Source organism: Pteropus vampyrus, unplaced genomic scaffold (assembly GCF_000151845.1).
Source record: "Pteropus vampyrus isolate Shadow unplaced genomic scaffold, Pvam_2.0 Scaffold36, whole genome shotgun sequence".
NCBI lineage: Eukaryota > Metazoa > Chordata > Mammalia > Chiroptera > Pteropodidae > Pteropus > Pteropus vampyrus.
In genome coordinates this window covers 6609071-6622085 of record NW_011888817.1, presented here as the reverse complement: position 1 = coordinate 6622085, position 13015 = coordinate 6609071, and the positions used below count along the sequence as shown (strand labels likewise).

Sequence of the window (13015 nt, the reverse complement as noted above, 5' to 3'; positions counted from 1 at the left end):
AGTCAAAGACGGGTAAGGACTTCTTGGAAACTGGACAACCTAAGACAGGGCATGTATGATGGAATACATGTTCCAATGACGGGTAAGCTCCATGTTTCGCAGGAAGCCACCTAAGACAGGCACAGTCTACTATAAAGTAAAAAACGGGGAATTGTAGGGAGCTAAAGCTCCCAAAATTCAAAGGAGTGCATGGATTATCTCCGGATGCCTGCTTGCATATAAAAGAGAAAAGGCTGGTTCTGAGGAATTGCAGGAGGAAGAAGATTAAGATTAGAAACAGGAGGTACGAAGGGAGTTTTGAAGGGAGTTCGAAGGGAGTTTTGAAGGGAGTTCGAAGGGAGTTTTGAAGGGAGTTCGAAGGGAGTTTTGAAGGGAGTTCGGGAGTTTTGAAGGGAGTTCGATTGTACCTTGATCTTCAAGATGTTACTTTAACTATGTATGTTATCTTGGGATATACAAAGGAACAGAATATGTATAAAAAGGAGCCTAAGAAATAAACTCGGAGAGACAGTTGTGAGATCTGTTCTGCCTCCTGCACCCTGTCTGTCTTCTCTTCATTCTCAGTCCCCGCTCCCCCATTCAGGGACCTGGTTTGACTTGGTCGGCTGATATCCGACACGCACCTTGTGGAGGGAATTCAGTCACATCAATGTAGAACTCAGTCTCCTTGGAAAGAAAAAGAAGAGGGTCCAGGTTGACACATGGTGGGGAAATAAAAAGAAACAGGCTACTGTTCGCACTATTTGTAGTCGCGAAAGAACATGATCAGGGCATTACACTGGGCTTCTGTTACAAGATGAGGTCTGTGTAATCTTTCCCCATCAGCGTCGTTCGTTATTCAGGAGAATGGTGGTCTAGTTTGGATGAGGGCCAGGTGTTGCTTGTTCAATATCTCAAGCCTAGAAAGATGAGTTCATCCTTAAGAAGACGACATTGAACTTATATCAAATTCAGCTGCTTTGATTCAACAGGCCACAAATGATAAAAACAAAGATATCAGCAATTTTTTTGGATGGTATCTATGTTTCTGAAAAAGAAATAGTTCAGCAGGCTGAAGATCTAAGTTGTCCAGCTACAGAGACACAAAGATGTTGGATGATTCCTCAGACTTATTTGTGATATTTTAAAGGTGCAATAAAAACCGTGTATTGGAAAAAAAAAAAAAAAAGAACATTAAAAGGAGAAGTGCCTGGATTTTTCATGAGATTGGAAAGTAGGCAAGAGCTAAATTACAAAATATTGTGTAATCCAGGCTGAGTTAAAATTTTATCTTGCAGGTAACTAGGGACCAATAAGTTTTGAAGTAAAGAATTACTGTGACGATCTTGGTGTTTTAGAAAGGTAATTTTAGTGGCAACACTGAAGGAAAGACTGGAGATTATAAAGTCCTCCAGTCTTTAAATTTGGATAGTAAACAAGGCAAGATTTAGGAATTTTAGGAATCTAATATTTAGGAATTAAGACACTTCTGAGATAAAGAATGCACAGAATTTATTGTCTCACTGGACCTATGAGAATTTATTGTCTCACTGGAACTTGCAGATAATACCAAAGTTTCAGGCTTGGGAGGCTGAACATATGATGATCTAGTTTAACTCTGATAATTGAGAAAGCAGGCCATGAGGGTAGACATTGGAGGTACATATAAGTTACCTCGGGAACGTCTGGGTGTATATGTATGTTTTCAAAGGACAAATGGGTATAGGGTTGGACTCTAGCAAGAAACCTGGGTTGTAGATAAAGATGTAGAAGTTATCAGAATAAGAATGATGCCTGAATTCATCTTGAGAAAGCAAGAAGAGTGATGAGAGGACATGGAAACTCATTTAATTGGAGGTAAGGAAAGAAGCCAGCAAGACAGAGAAAGCATGATTGGAGGAGACGGGAGACATTGGTGTCTGAGAAGCCAAGGAAGTTTTGAGGTCTAGGATGTGGTCCAAAGCATCCAATACTGCATAGTGATCAAAAACATAAAGAGCTGGAAACAGGCTTTTAACAGAAGTTGCTGGTGTCCTCAGGGAAAGCCATTTAATTTTGGATTTAGTTTAGATTTTAATGAGTAAGTGAACATGGCTTTAGAAATGGAAAACTGTGTACAGACCAGAGGCCATGACCTAAGTCAAGAAGCTTGTTCAGTTTACATTTCCATCACTTCTTTTTCCTCTACTTATCATTTAGTTCAATTGCTTGGAGTGTAAATAAATTTAACATTAAAATGTGAAGAGGGTGTAGGAAATGCAGGAGATAGGTTGAAGAGAAAATAGGGTCAAGGGAAGGTTTTTTTGGTGGAAGTGTAGGAAAAGATAAACATTAAACAAATAAACGATTGAATAAATAAACTGTGTGTGCCTCCTTAGAACCAGATGGAGGGAGATCGAAGGTATTTGTTCCTTCAAAAATTCTTGGAGGCAAGAATTCTTGAGGGAAGAAATTAATGGTATCTGCAGAGACAGGTGGAGTAAGTGGTCCAGCTTGCTGGTGGTCCTGCTTTTCCCTTCAGGCCTCTTAGAGCTGGAATTGAAACAGATGGCTATTTGGGTTTCAGGGCTTGGCTTTTCTTTGTTGTACATTCTCCTCTTTTACATTTCCTATCCCCTCCCCTCCTCCCGTTTAATATCTACTGGACTTGCCCTGATAGTGGCTTTCCAAACCTGTCACTCTACAACCATTAGCCTTCCCTCTCCTGGGGTACAGTAATCTAAGTCCATTAAGAACGCAAATTCATTTATTGTTTCAGCAAGCACTGGGCAATGTGCACCTTCAAAACACCGTTCTAGAGACAATGCTTAAACTCAGGGCAATTTGAGGGCACTTTGGAGGGCTAGAAGGAAAATCTGGGAGCAGGTAGAACCCAATGACATTAGCAGTTCTGACTCATGGTTTCTTTTAACCTTTGGTGAAGGGTGGTACACTATCAAGGCCACTCTGAAATGACAAGTAGAGAGTCACTGGTGAGGCCTCCTGGATTGAAACTGAGCTACTAGCCAGAGAGTACATGAGGTACAAACTGCCTTATTATGATGTCAGCCTGAGGTCCACACAGAGAAATCCATGTAGGGACAATTGATTGGGATGCAATTGCTGGTCCTTGAATACATGCAGAGTGATTACATAATTTGCTTAGACCTTGGGGAAGCAACTTCACCTCTCAGGTTCTTCACTGGTAAAATGAGTATATTTCCACTTACCTCCCAGGCTAGGGGTGGAATAAAAAGGATAAAGGACCTTGTGCAGTACCTGGTACATACTGTAGGGTCCATAGTCGGCTTTCCTCTCTGCAGCCTCATCTTTTTCCGTATAAGTGCACAGACACAAACATGACTGCCCTTCATCTCTGGCTACATATAATGTTCTTACTATTATTTTTCCCACCTCGTCTACTTCTCATTGAGGGTGTCTAGCAGTATCTTAGGTATCATTTTAAGCTGGCTTACATCTTTTGGAATAAGGTAGAATATAAAAGAAACACTTCACACCAGAAGAGTATAGTTTAATTCTAAAATACTTTAATAATTAATATCGATAAGACTGATATACAATGCAATTATTTATTTTACAAGGAGATTCTGTACATCAGGGAAGCATCTTGAAGTACAATACATCAGGCTTTTATTCTTTACATTATGATTGTGAATTGTTACACAGAAAGGGAACACAAAATCCATTATACATATATATATATATATATATATAAAAAACACCAGAAAGACTTGACCCCAAAGTTTCTTGTTTCAAAAGAACAATGAATGAGATGAAAGATGAACTAGATTCCTTAGTGGCACATAGAAAGCAAAGTAGCTCAGGAAATCAAATCTTGTTTTAAGCTTGGCACATTAAGGGAAAGAAAGGCAGTGAAAGAAGGGTTTGAAAATGTCATCTTAGGCCAGAGTATGCTGGTATAAGCCAAGTAACCTCCAAACCAAGATAGAAAGGTTAGAAGTTAGCAGTTGATGTGTGGCCACCTTACAAACAGACCACTAACAACTCTGTAGAGTTGTCACATCTTTCCTCAGTCATACCAAATGAGTTTCAAGATATGGAGCCGGTATATCTCCAGAGCCATAAAGCATTTGACAGTAACTGAGAAATTCAAATACCTCCTTATTGCCCATACAGAGAGAAGACACTACACATTAAGGTCACTTTAGCTTTTTTTGTTTTGACCTGATATTCTGATTCTTCAGCAAATCTTACATGGACATGAAAGGAGAAAGAAAAATCTGAAAAATACATACAGAACAACAGGGATGTCAAAAGAAATCTATAAAACAGCCACAATTTCCTGCACATTAAAGGGAAAAAGCCACATTCATCGGTTAAATAGAAACCATTTTTTCTTCCACTTAGTGTGGATAGGAAGTAGAGGGCAATAGTGAGGCTGTCTGGTTTCAACAAAAATTCAAAGAAAGTAACTGAATCTTCTGTTTTAGGAAATTACATTAATATATATTACAAATACAAAAAGGGGTGGGGGCTGAGCCAGTGCATGGGCACCAGCTACACTGGCTACAGCTTGGAAGAGGAGGGATGAATGAGGTGGCAACTGCCAGAGGGGGCAGTGGGAGAGGGCAAACAGTACTGAGGAGGGGAGGGGCAGTGGGGCATGATCGTCCTCCTCCTAATTCTCCAAAGACCTTTTCCTATTTAGCGCCCCACAGCCCTAGGACCTTGCTTTGATTCTGGCTGGAAGTGTAGAGGCCGACAGCACACGAGTGTTCCCACAGAGTTGCTACAACTCTGCTTTATGGAGAATACATCTATTGGTCAGAATGTACAACAAAAGTACAACAAATAGCCCTTCAAATTTAAGCCACAAAGTCGGTTTTTTGCCAAGATGGCTTTAACATAAAGGCTTTTTTTTTTTTTTTTTGTATATAGAAAAGATACATGATTTTGCATTTTTCCAACTTAGATTCTGGTTACAACTCAGATTGTTTAATAGAAAAAACATAAGTTTCCATCACATCTTCAAGATATTTTTAAAAATAAAAATGAGGACAACTGTGTCAATAAAGACATGTCAGATCCTGAGCTTCTCCCAGGCTGGACCGCCTGAAGAGGACTATATTGCTGGGTTACAAGAGGTACAGTGCAATGCTTTCAACTGACATGCCAGTGTGTTATGAAGGCTCTCCCCGGAGGTGGGGGCCCCCGAGAAGGTTTTCCCCATCACCAACTGGATTTGATGGCCGGAATTTAGTCACAAGTGGGTCTCACAACCAGGACAGAGTGGGTAAGGCTAATGGTGCATACACTGCCTCAGCGCAGGCAGTCGTCTTGGGGTGAGGGTGTGGTGCAGTCAGTGAGACTTAGAACCTGCAAGTGGCCTGGAACGTTGGTGGCTGGTGAAGGAAGTCCCCCTCAAGTACGCTGCTATATTAAAAGGTTCGAAAGCACTGACAAAGTGTTCAGTTTTGCTCAAGGCGGCACATAAGAATCCATTCCAGTGAAATGCTACATTCATAGAAGTGCTGTTCACCCCAGAAGTATATCCCAGAGGACTCAATTCTGGCTGTGCTGGAAAGTGCTGAAGTTCCTGCCAAGTCATTCAGGAGACTGAGGCAGCAAAGCAGCTGTTTTGGGGAGTTGTTTAATTCCTCTCTCAAACTTCAGCATCATGGACGATGGTAGCTAAAACAGATGATCAAAAAGAGCTGAGTTACCAGATATTGTAGATGGCTGTTATTAATAGTAATATTATGCTCTAATTTTTGCAAGTTGCCTGTCCTCCGCTCTAATTCTACCTGACATTTCTGTAGCATCTGATACTCCTAACTCTCCCGACCCTCTTCCTCCCTCCTTGAAACTCTCTTTTCCTGGGTTCTGTGACACTATCTTTTCCCTAGTTTTCCTTCTTTCAACTGCTTCTCCTCAGTATGCTTTCTGGTCCATTTTCCTCAGTTCACTCATTAAATATGAAAGGTTTTCCCTTACGAACCACGATCTTTTCTCATAAATTTGCTATCTTTAGAGCTTGCTTTCTTCTTGTACTCCAGACTGCGTATTCAACTGTCTTCTAGAAATCTCCATGTCAATATGTCACAGGCTCAAACTCAACATATCTTATTTATTTTCCAGTTTGTTTATTGTCTGCTTTTCTCTTTAGGAATAAAAGCTTGTTAAGGACAGAGACTTTATCTTGTTCCCTGCTATATCCCAAGCACCTAGCACTGTATCTATCATGTAGTAGGTGCTCAATCAATATTTTCCTGAAAAAATGTCCTAAACTGTTCACCTGAGCTCCTTGGCAATGTCACAGGCCTTAAAAATCACAAGTTAGAAATCTAAGCATCATTTTGATTACTTCCTTTGATTCATCTCTGGAATCAATAGACTGCCAAATCTTGTTGATTCTATGAATGAAATGTACTTCAAATCTATCTCTTGCATTCGCATTATCACTTCCCCAGTTTAAGCTACCAGTTCGCTCTCCATGGCTATTTTAGTTAACTTCCTAACTGGTTTCCTTGCTGCTAGTCTCTCCATCCTTCCACATCACCTTCTACCGTTTCACCAGAGCTTGTTGTGAAATACAAAGACTTCCAATGGTTCCAATATCCTAGCCTAACAGTCAAAGCCCTTCAAAGTGTGACCAGAACCCAACTTGCTGATTTCAGCTTCACCACACTAAGTTCCCATACGTCTTCTGCTCCAGCTACATTTTCTGTTACTCAGAAACATGCACTTTCCTACCTCCCATGGCCTTGCTAAAGCTGGTCCTTCTGCTTACAATGTTCCTTCCTTCTTGTCCAAATAAATTCTTTTATATATTTTAAGATCCAACCTAAATGTCACCTTCTCCATCACTCTTTCCTTAACTGTTGCTCACTATAGTACTTTCTATGATTACTAATAACAACAACAAAAAAAAAATTAGCCAATACTAACATAGCTAGGAAATGGTGACATTGGGATACAAAACCTGGCAGACTCAGGACTGAGAATGACTGAGGCATTATTGGCTGTACTGTATTTAGTAGGACACAGGTCTTTTCCCAGATTAGATTACAATCTTCTTGCTGGCAAGTATGTATGGTTTGTTATTTGAGTTCATATTTTAGTACCCTGAATAATGTTATTGCTGTTCAAAGAATGTGCCTTCTCTACTGCAAGAGTTCAATACAAAAAAAAAAAAAAAAAATCTTTAATTAAAATAACAATTTGCCTGTATTGTCATGGAAAAAGGTTTAACGATGTTTTATTTTTCAACTTTGCCTGTTCCTTCTTTTTACAGCAAATTGGAATTGTTCTTATATCTTCTTTATTAGCCTCTTTTTATAAATGTTCTAAGAGTCATGTAACACTTTCAGTGACTCCATTTTTGGCTAGCTGATTCTTTAGGTGCTGGGTGGGTCCTCAATCACAACAGTAATTCAAAATCAAAAGACTTCTTGGCTTGTTTCATGAGGACAGCAAATTAAATTGAATTTATACACAAAATATGCAAGATCAACTGAGTTAGAAAGAACTGAAACCAGAAAGGGCGAGATCTTGTTTCACTCAGCAGTAACATCCTCACGCCTAACTCAGGACAGTGAGGTACAGGGAAGAGAGCTCTCACTGGCTTTTTAGTCATTCATTCTTTTTCTAAATCCTGGTTCTACAACTTACTAGCAAGTCAAGCAAGTTATCTAACCCTTCTGAGCCTGTTTATTCATCAATAAAATGGGGATATTAACACACTCTGAAGATTTAAGGATTAAATAATACACATATAATGCCACATTCTGTATAGTAGGCATTTACTATTGACTCTCTAGTTCTCATCCCTTTCTCTTAATGTAGTTTTATAGTCAACACTGAGAGTCCTTTTAATGATGTCATTAGAGCCCCTTCTGTCTGAACAACTCTGGGGTATATATGTTTGTTTTTTGGTGGAACTCTACTTAGTACACAGTATTTGAGTCTTTTGGCTCTTACCGTGTAAAATGTTTGCTCTCTTCATGAACTTCCATCTCTGAGCTTTTAAATTCATTTAACTCTTTTCTTATGGCAGCCTGTGGAATAAAAACAAAAATGTTTCAGCATCTTCTGTCTGCTAGAGCACAGCAGTGTGATTTGCCATCTATTCTCTATTGTGTTTAACTCTGTGAGTCACTATAACCCATGGCAAGCAACTCTGAGAGAAGAAGCCAGGAATACACTGGGTGACATTATTCACTGTATAATAAACCTACAATTTCCAGGTCAATCAAAACATTTGAAAAGCTTAGATAAGATATTGTAGCTTTCACTGTTTCCAGAACATGTGAAAGTGCTTTTCCTGTTTAAAAAGTGAAATGTGAGTAACTACTAAAATATGCCCCTAAACTCCCTCCATCCAACATAACTACTGTTAAAAATGTGTTTTATTTTCTTCCAGATTTTTGTACTCTGTGAGTAGCTGGGATTTTCTTTTCTCCTTCACTTTTGGTGGTGGTGGTGGAATCATTAGTATAAAGTTTTAGCGTGTATGTCTTGGCATTTTGTTTCTTGATTACAAATTTAACATTATATCAAAAGTAGAAATTCTGTTTATGGTTCCTGTTCTAGTTAGTGTCTTGCATCCTTTAAAGAGAAAGAGAGAAAGGCAGACAGACAGACAAACACACCTTGTCAGCAGGTGTTAGTTTGGTCCAAGGTTTGTCAGCTCGCCGGTCATAATCTTGAGCATCTGTTACTTCCACATATTCATTGAACCTCAGAATCTTCCTGGCAAGTAGTTCGGCCACAGTTGGCCTTTGACTGAGCTAAAAGAAATGGAGTCTCTTAGTTGACTATGCCAGGAATCAGGTATCGATCATGCATTCAGATTGCCTCTAACCCAGTGCTTCAACCTTCTCTGTACATTTCTTTTGCTTTTGGCCTTTAAACACTACTGATGCCTGGGTCCATCCCCAGAGATTCTGGGTATTGAAACTTTCTTTTTGTTTTTAAGCTCCTGAATGCACAGCTCAGACTGAGAACTCCTGCTATAAACCAGTATAACCAGTATAACCAGTGCTTCTCAAGCTTTATTATGCATAAAAATCAATTGGGGATCTGGTTAAATGTGGATTCTGATTAAGCAGGTCTGGGTGGGGCCTGATAGTCTGCATCTCTTACAAACTCCCATATAATGCCAATGCTGCTGGTCCATGGGCCACATTTTGGGTAGCAAAAGGATTAGGGCTATAAACTCACGTATGTATTTATGCATTTCAAATTAAATACATTTAAAATGAAAGCAATACCTAGTGGGTAATATTAAGAGTGCACAATACCCAGGATAGCAGATTCTGTAATAAATTATGACTTAAGATCACACAATCAGGTAACCTGTTCAATCTGAAGGCATCAAGTCTAGTTGTGACCTCTAGCTACTCGCAGTCTATCTGGGATAATTCCTCTGTTCCTAGGGAAGGGAAGAAGTGGGAGAAATAGGGAGAAAATGTCTAGATCCCTCACTTTCCTGGGGATTCATATAAATTTTAAGAAATATCTAGAGAACTCAGACAAATCAGAAGTTACAGGAGGTGATTACAAACTATTATCATGGGAAGGAAAGGAAAAAGGTATCAAACCCGGAGCTTAAAAGCTAACACAGGTCTGGTACAGAAAAGATTCCACCCTAACTAATGTGAGACCAAAGAAAAAAATCCTAGTTGGTTTTTCATACTTTTCAGGTATTACTAAGGGTCAGTTCAGTTTTTTTCCCTGATTAGAAAATAACCAGTCTGCCTCACAGAATTGAATGCTACACACTCCTCCTGTTACCATCTCTAAACTTCAACAGGTTTTAGAGTTTACATCAAAATCCTAGATCTACCAAATAAAAGGTAAAATTTTATGCAAACATTTATCGAGCATCTTCTTGTGCCAGGCTTTCTTTAAATAGTAAAAATGGGGGAAAAAAGCTCCTGAATGCTATGTTGTTTTCTATATTTGAATAATGTATTGTATTTTCACAGCAATCTATGGGAATTCAAGTCAAATCATTTCTTTCCAATTAAATAGGTTATTCGAATATAAGGCATGCATGCACTCAGTAGATAGACTGAAACCTAACATTTGGGCAACATACCTTTCTAGTGAGCCGACGTTTAATCTCTCGTTTTTCTGCCTGACGATCAGCTTCATTTTTAGCTAAAGTTGACAGTCAGAAACAAGGAAAATTACTTCAAAATCGCAATTTGCATATCAAACAAGATTTTCACTAATTACACTGCCCGTGTTTCTTATAGGCTTCAAGTCAGAATAAAATACAAACTTTGAGATAGCTAACCAAGACAATTTTCTTGTCAACTAGTGTAGTCAAAATACTAAAGAGCAAGGGTAGCGAACTATGGTACCAAATCCGGCCAGTTGCCTGTATTTTTACTGCCCATGAGCTAAGGATGGTCTTTACATTTTTAAATGCTTACATTTTTTTTTTTTTAAGTTAGGCAACCTTTGGCTGACCTCACAGATTGCAAGGACCTTGTCAGCTTACAATCCCTTATTTTTTAATTTTTTACGCTTACAGAGCCTGGTCTTCCTAGGTGGTCTCCCATCCAAGTACTAAACAGGCCTGACCATGCTTAGCTTCTGAGATGAGACAGGATCGGGCTTTGGTTCAGGGTGGCATGGCCATAGTTAAACGGTTACATTTTTGATGGCTTGATAAGTACCTACATAATAGCTTCCTGTTGCTTTTGGCCTGTGGAGCTGAAAATATTTACTATGTGACCTTTAAGAAAAAGTGCAGATTCTTTGTTGAAGAGGAACCACTTAGAATAGAGATCACACTAAGTTTTGTGTGACATGTCTATAAAGGCTTCCACAATTTAAAATTTACTAAATTGCATATATCCAAATAGTGAAGAGAGAACAGGGGATGGATTAGTCAAACTGAGCATGCCCAAAAGTAACACTATAAAGCCTAATCCTCTTCGGTGTGGAGGATTTAGGGCCAAATTTCACCCTATAACCTGGAAAAACAAACTTGTACTAGATTAGAATGTTATTTCAGGAAGTTAATTATGTACACAGAAAGAAAATTAAATACATGGTTCTATTTTGTGACTTAAAGAGATATGAAAGTCTGAAGATAAAAAAGGCAGGAAGACCACTGCATCTGGGAATCGCCTTGAGCCCTATCCTCAGATTCCACTAGCAACAAGAAGATCCCCTCCAAATGAACAGCTATGATTTTACTTTCCTAAAGACAGAGAAAAGTTGGGCAGCATATACCACACACTGTGTAATCCTCCCAAATGCCCACGGTAGTCTCAGGATACTGTGAGAACATTAAAACAAACTGTTCTGTAGTATCTCAGTACACTAAACAATACCATAATGATATCTTGTAAAGGAAGTTTCAGGGAACTCTCTTCAGAGAAAAAAAGATATGACTAGTCCTTCCTTGGCTAGTACACTCCCTCCTTAGCCTTGTAGAAAATGCTTCTCTGTTATGTATATTAAAGTCAGAAATATACAAAGGAAATCTATACAACTTTATTTCCATAGCTGGACTCACGTTGTAGTATATTTCGTTGTTCTAGTTCTTCTGGTGTTGGTCTTTGACTCAATCGTCTAAAAGGAGATAAATAAGAGTATTGTCTATGTTAACCTCCCAATCTTGTTTATAAAAATTTATTTTAGTCTTAGTTTATATTACCCGCTACAGTAGCAAGAAATCATAAATACTGCTTTGATATTTCATTTGCTTATCTGATTCATTGTTTATGAAACAATTTTCATGCTGAAAGTGTTTATACAGATGTTATAACATAAAAAGGAATTGTACATGTAAACAGGAGCTCAAAATTCTAGTTCTGTCTCTGACATCAACAAGACCTATCACCACAAAAAGGCTCTCAGTCAGACCCTGAATATACTCACTGTAAAAAGAAGGTTTGGACTGGACTGATGGCTCCCAAACAGATTTGCTCCTTCAGCAAATCTGTTAAAAACACAGATGCTCAAGGCATTATTAACAGAAACTCTGATTCAGGAAACAAGGATGAAGACTGAGATTTTATATATATATGTATATATTACAATGCTTCCCATGTGACTCTGATGTCCCTTTCTTGATTTTTAAACTCGTGGTTTAGGAACCACTAGAAATTAAGGTGGTCTCTTTTGGAATGGTATTCTATAACTATTATTTTAAATTCGGTCCTTTCTGTCAAATATTTGATAAAGTTTCTCATCTCATCCACAGATGTGAGATGTTACCACAATGTGTCATGTCTGGAATTAGAAAGTTATTCATTTCTTACCTTTAATTTATACGTCTCAGGCAATATTTGGACTACATGCTAATAACTCTTTAGTGGTTTCCAGAAAGAACTTCCAGCCCCATTTTATATACGATATAAAACTTTATGTATTTCAGTTTTTTGTCCCCCTGAATAAGACTTTCCTTTTTAAATGTTCATTAAAAACAAACAAACAAAAAAAACCCCAGCTTTGTGAAGGTATAAGTGACATACAATAAACTGCACGATTGATGTTCTGACATATGTATACACCTATGAAACCATCACCATAATCCAGATAATGAACTCATTCATCACCTAGTATTGGTTTCCTATGGCTGCCGTAATAAATTACCACCAACTGGGTGGCTTATAAGAACAGAAATTTATCTCTCAGAGTTCTGGAAACCAGAAGTCCAAAATCAAGGAGAATGTGTTCCATGCTTCCCTCCGAGCTGGTGATTGCCAGCAATCCTTAGCGTTCTTTGGCTTGTAGGTACTTTATTCCAATCTCTGCCTCCATAGTGGCATAGCTTTTCCCCTGTGTGTCTGTGTGTCCAAATTTCTCTCTTCTTATGAGGACATCGGTCATTGGATTAGAGCCTACCCTAATCCCATATGACCTCATTTTAGCTTGACTGTATCTACATAGACCCTCCTTCCAAATAAAATCACATTCATAGGTACCGGAGGTTAGGACTTTGTGCGGGGGGGACACAATTCTACCCACCACAAAATCTCATCTTCTTTCGTAATCTCAACTTCCCTCCTCTCAGGCAAACATTGATCTGCTTTATATCACCATAAATGAG

General features: G+C 38.7%; 1 protein-coding gene and 1 long non-coding RNA gene across 9 annotated transcripts in view; one reads left to right on the top strand and one right to left on the bottom strand.

Annotated features, from left to right (window-relative positions):
• Positions 1–6: 6 nt before the first annotated feature.
• LOC105290691 lies at positions 7–1177 on the top strand. The gene is made up of 2 exons (XR_002779737.1): positions 7–283; positions 342–1177. It is a non-coding gene; the product is annotated as an uncharacterized LOC105290691 (long non-coding RNA).
• Positions 1178–3484: 2307 nt separating this feature from the next.
• The window catches only part of PHACTR4 (phosphatase and actin regulator 4), a 77150-nt gene continuing 67619 nt past the window's right edge, over positions 3485–13015 (bottom strand). For all 8 annotated transcript variants that reach the window (XM_023529217.1, XM_023529211.1, XM_023529213.1 and 5 more), the window contains 5 exons: positions 11477–11532; positions 10043–10104; positions 8592–8729; positions 7921–7997; positions 3485–5631 (listed from right to left, as the gene is read on the bottom strand). In XM_023529217.1, the coding sequence (XP_023384985.1) occupies positions 5616–5631; positions 7921–7997; positions 8592–8729; positions 10043–10104; positions 11477–11532 (349 nt within the window). In that variant the 3' untranslated portion in view covers positions 3485–5615. The remainder of the gene's footprint in view (positions 5632–7920; positions 7998–8591; positions 8730–10042; positions 10105–11476; positions 11533–13015) is intronic.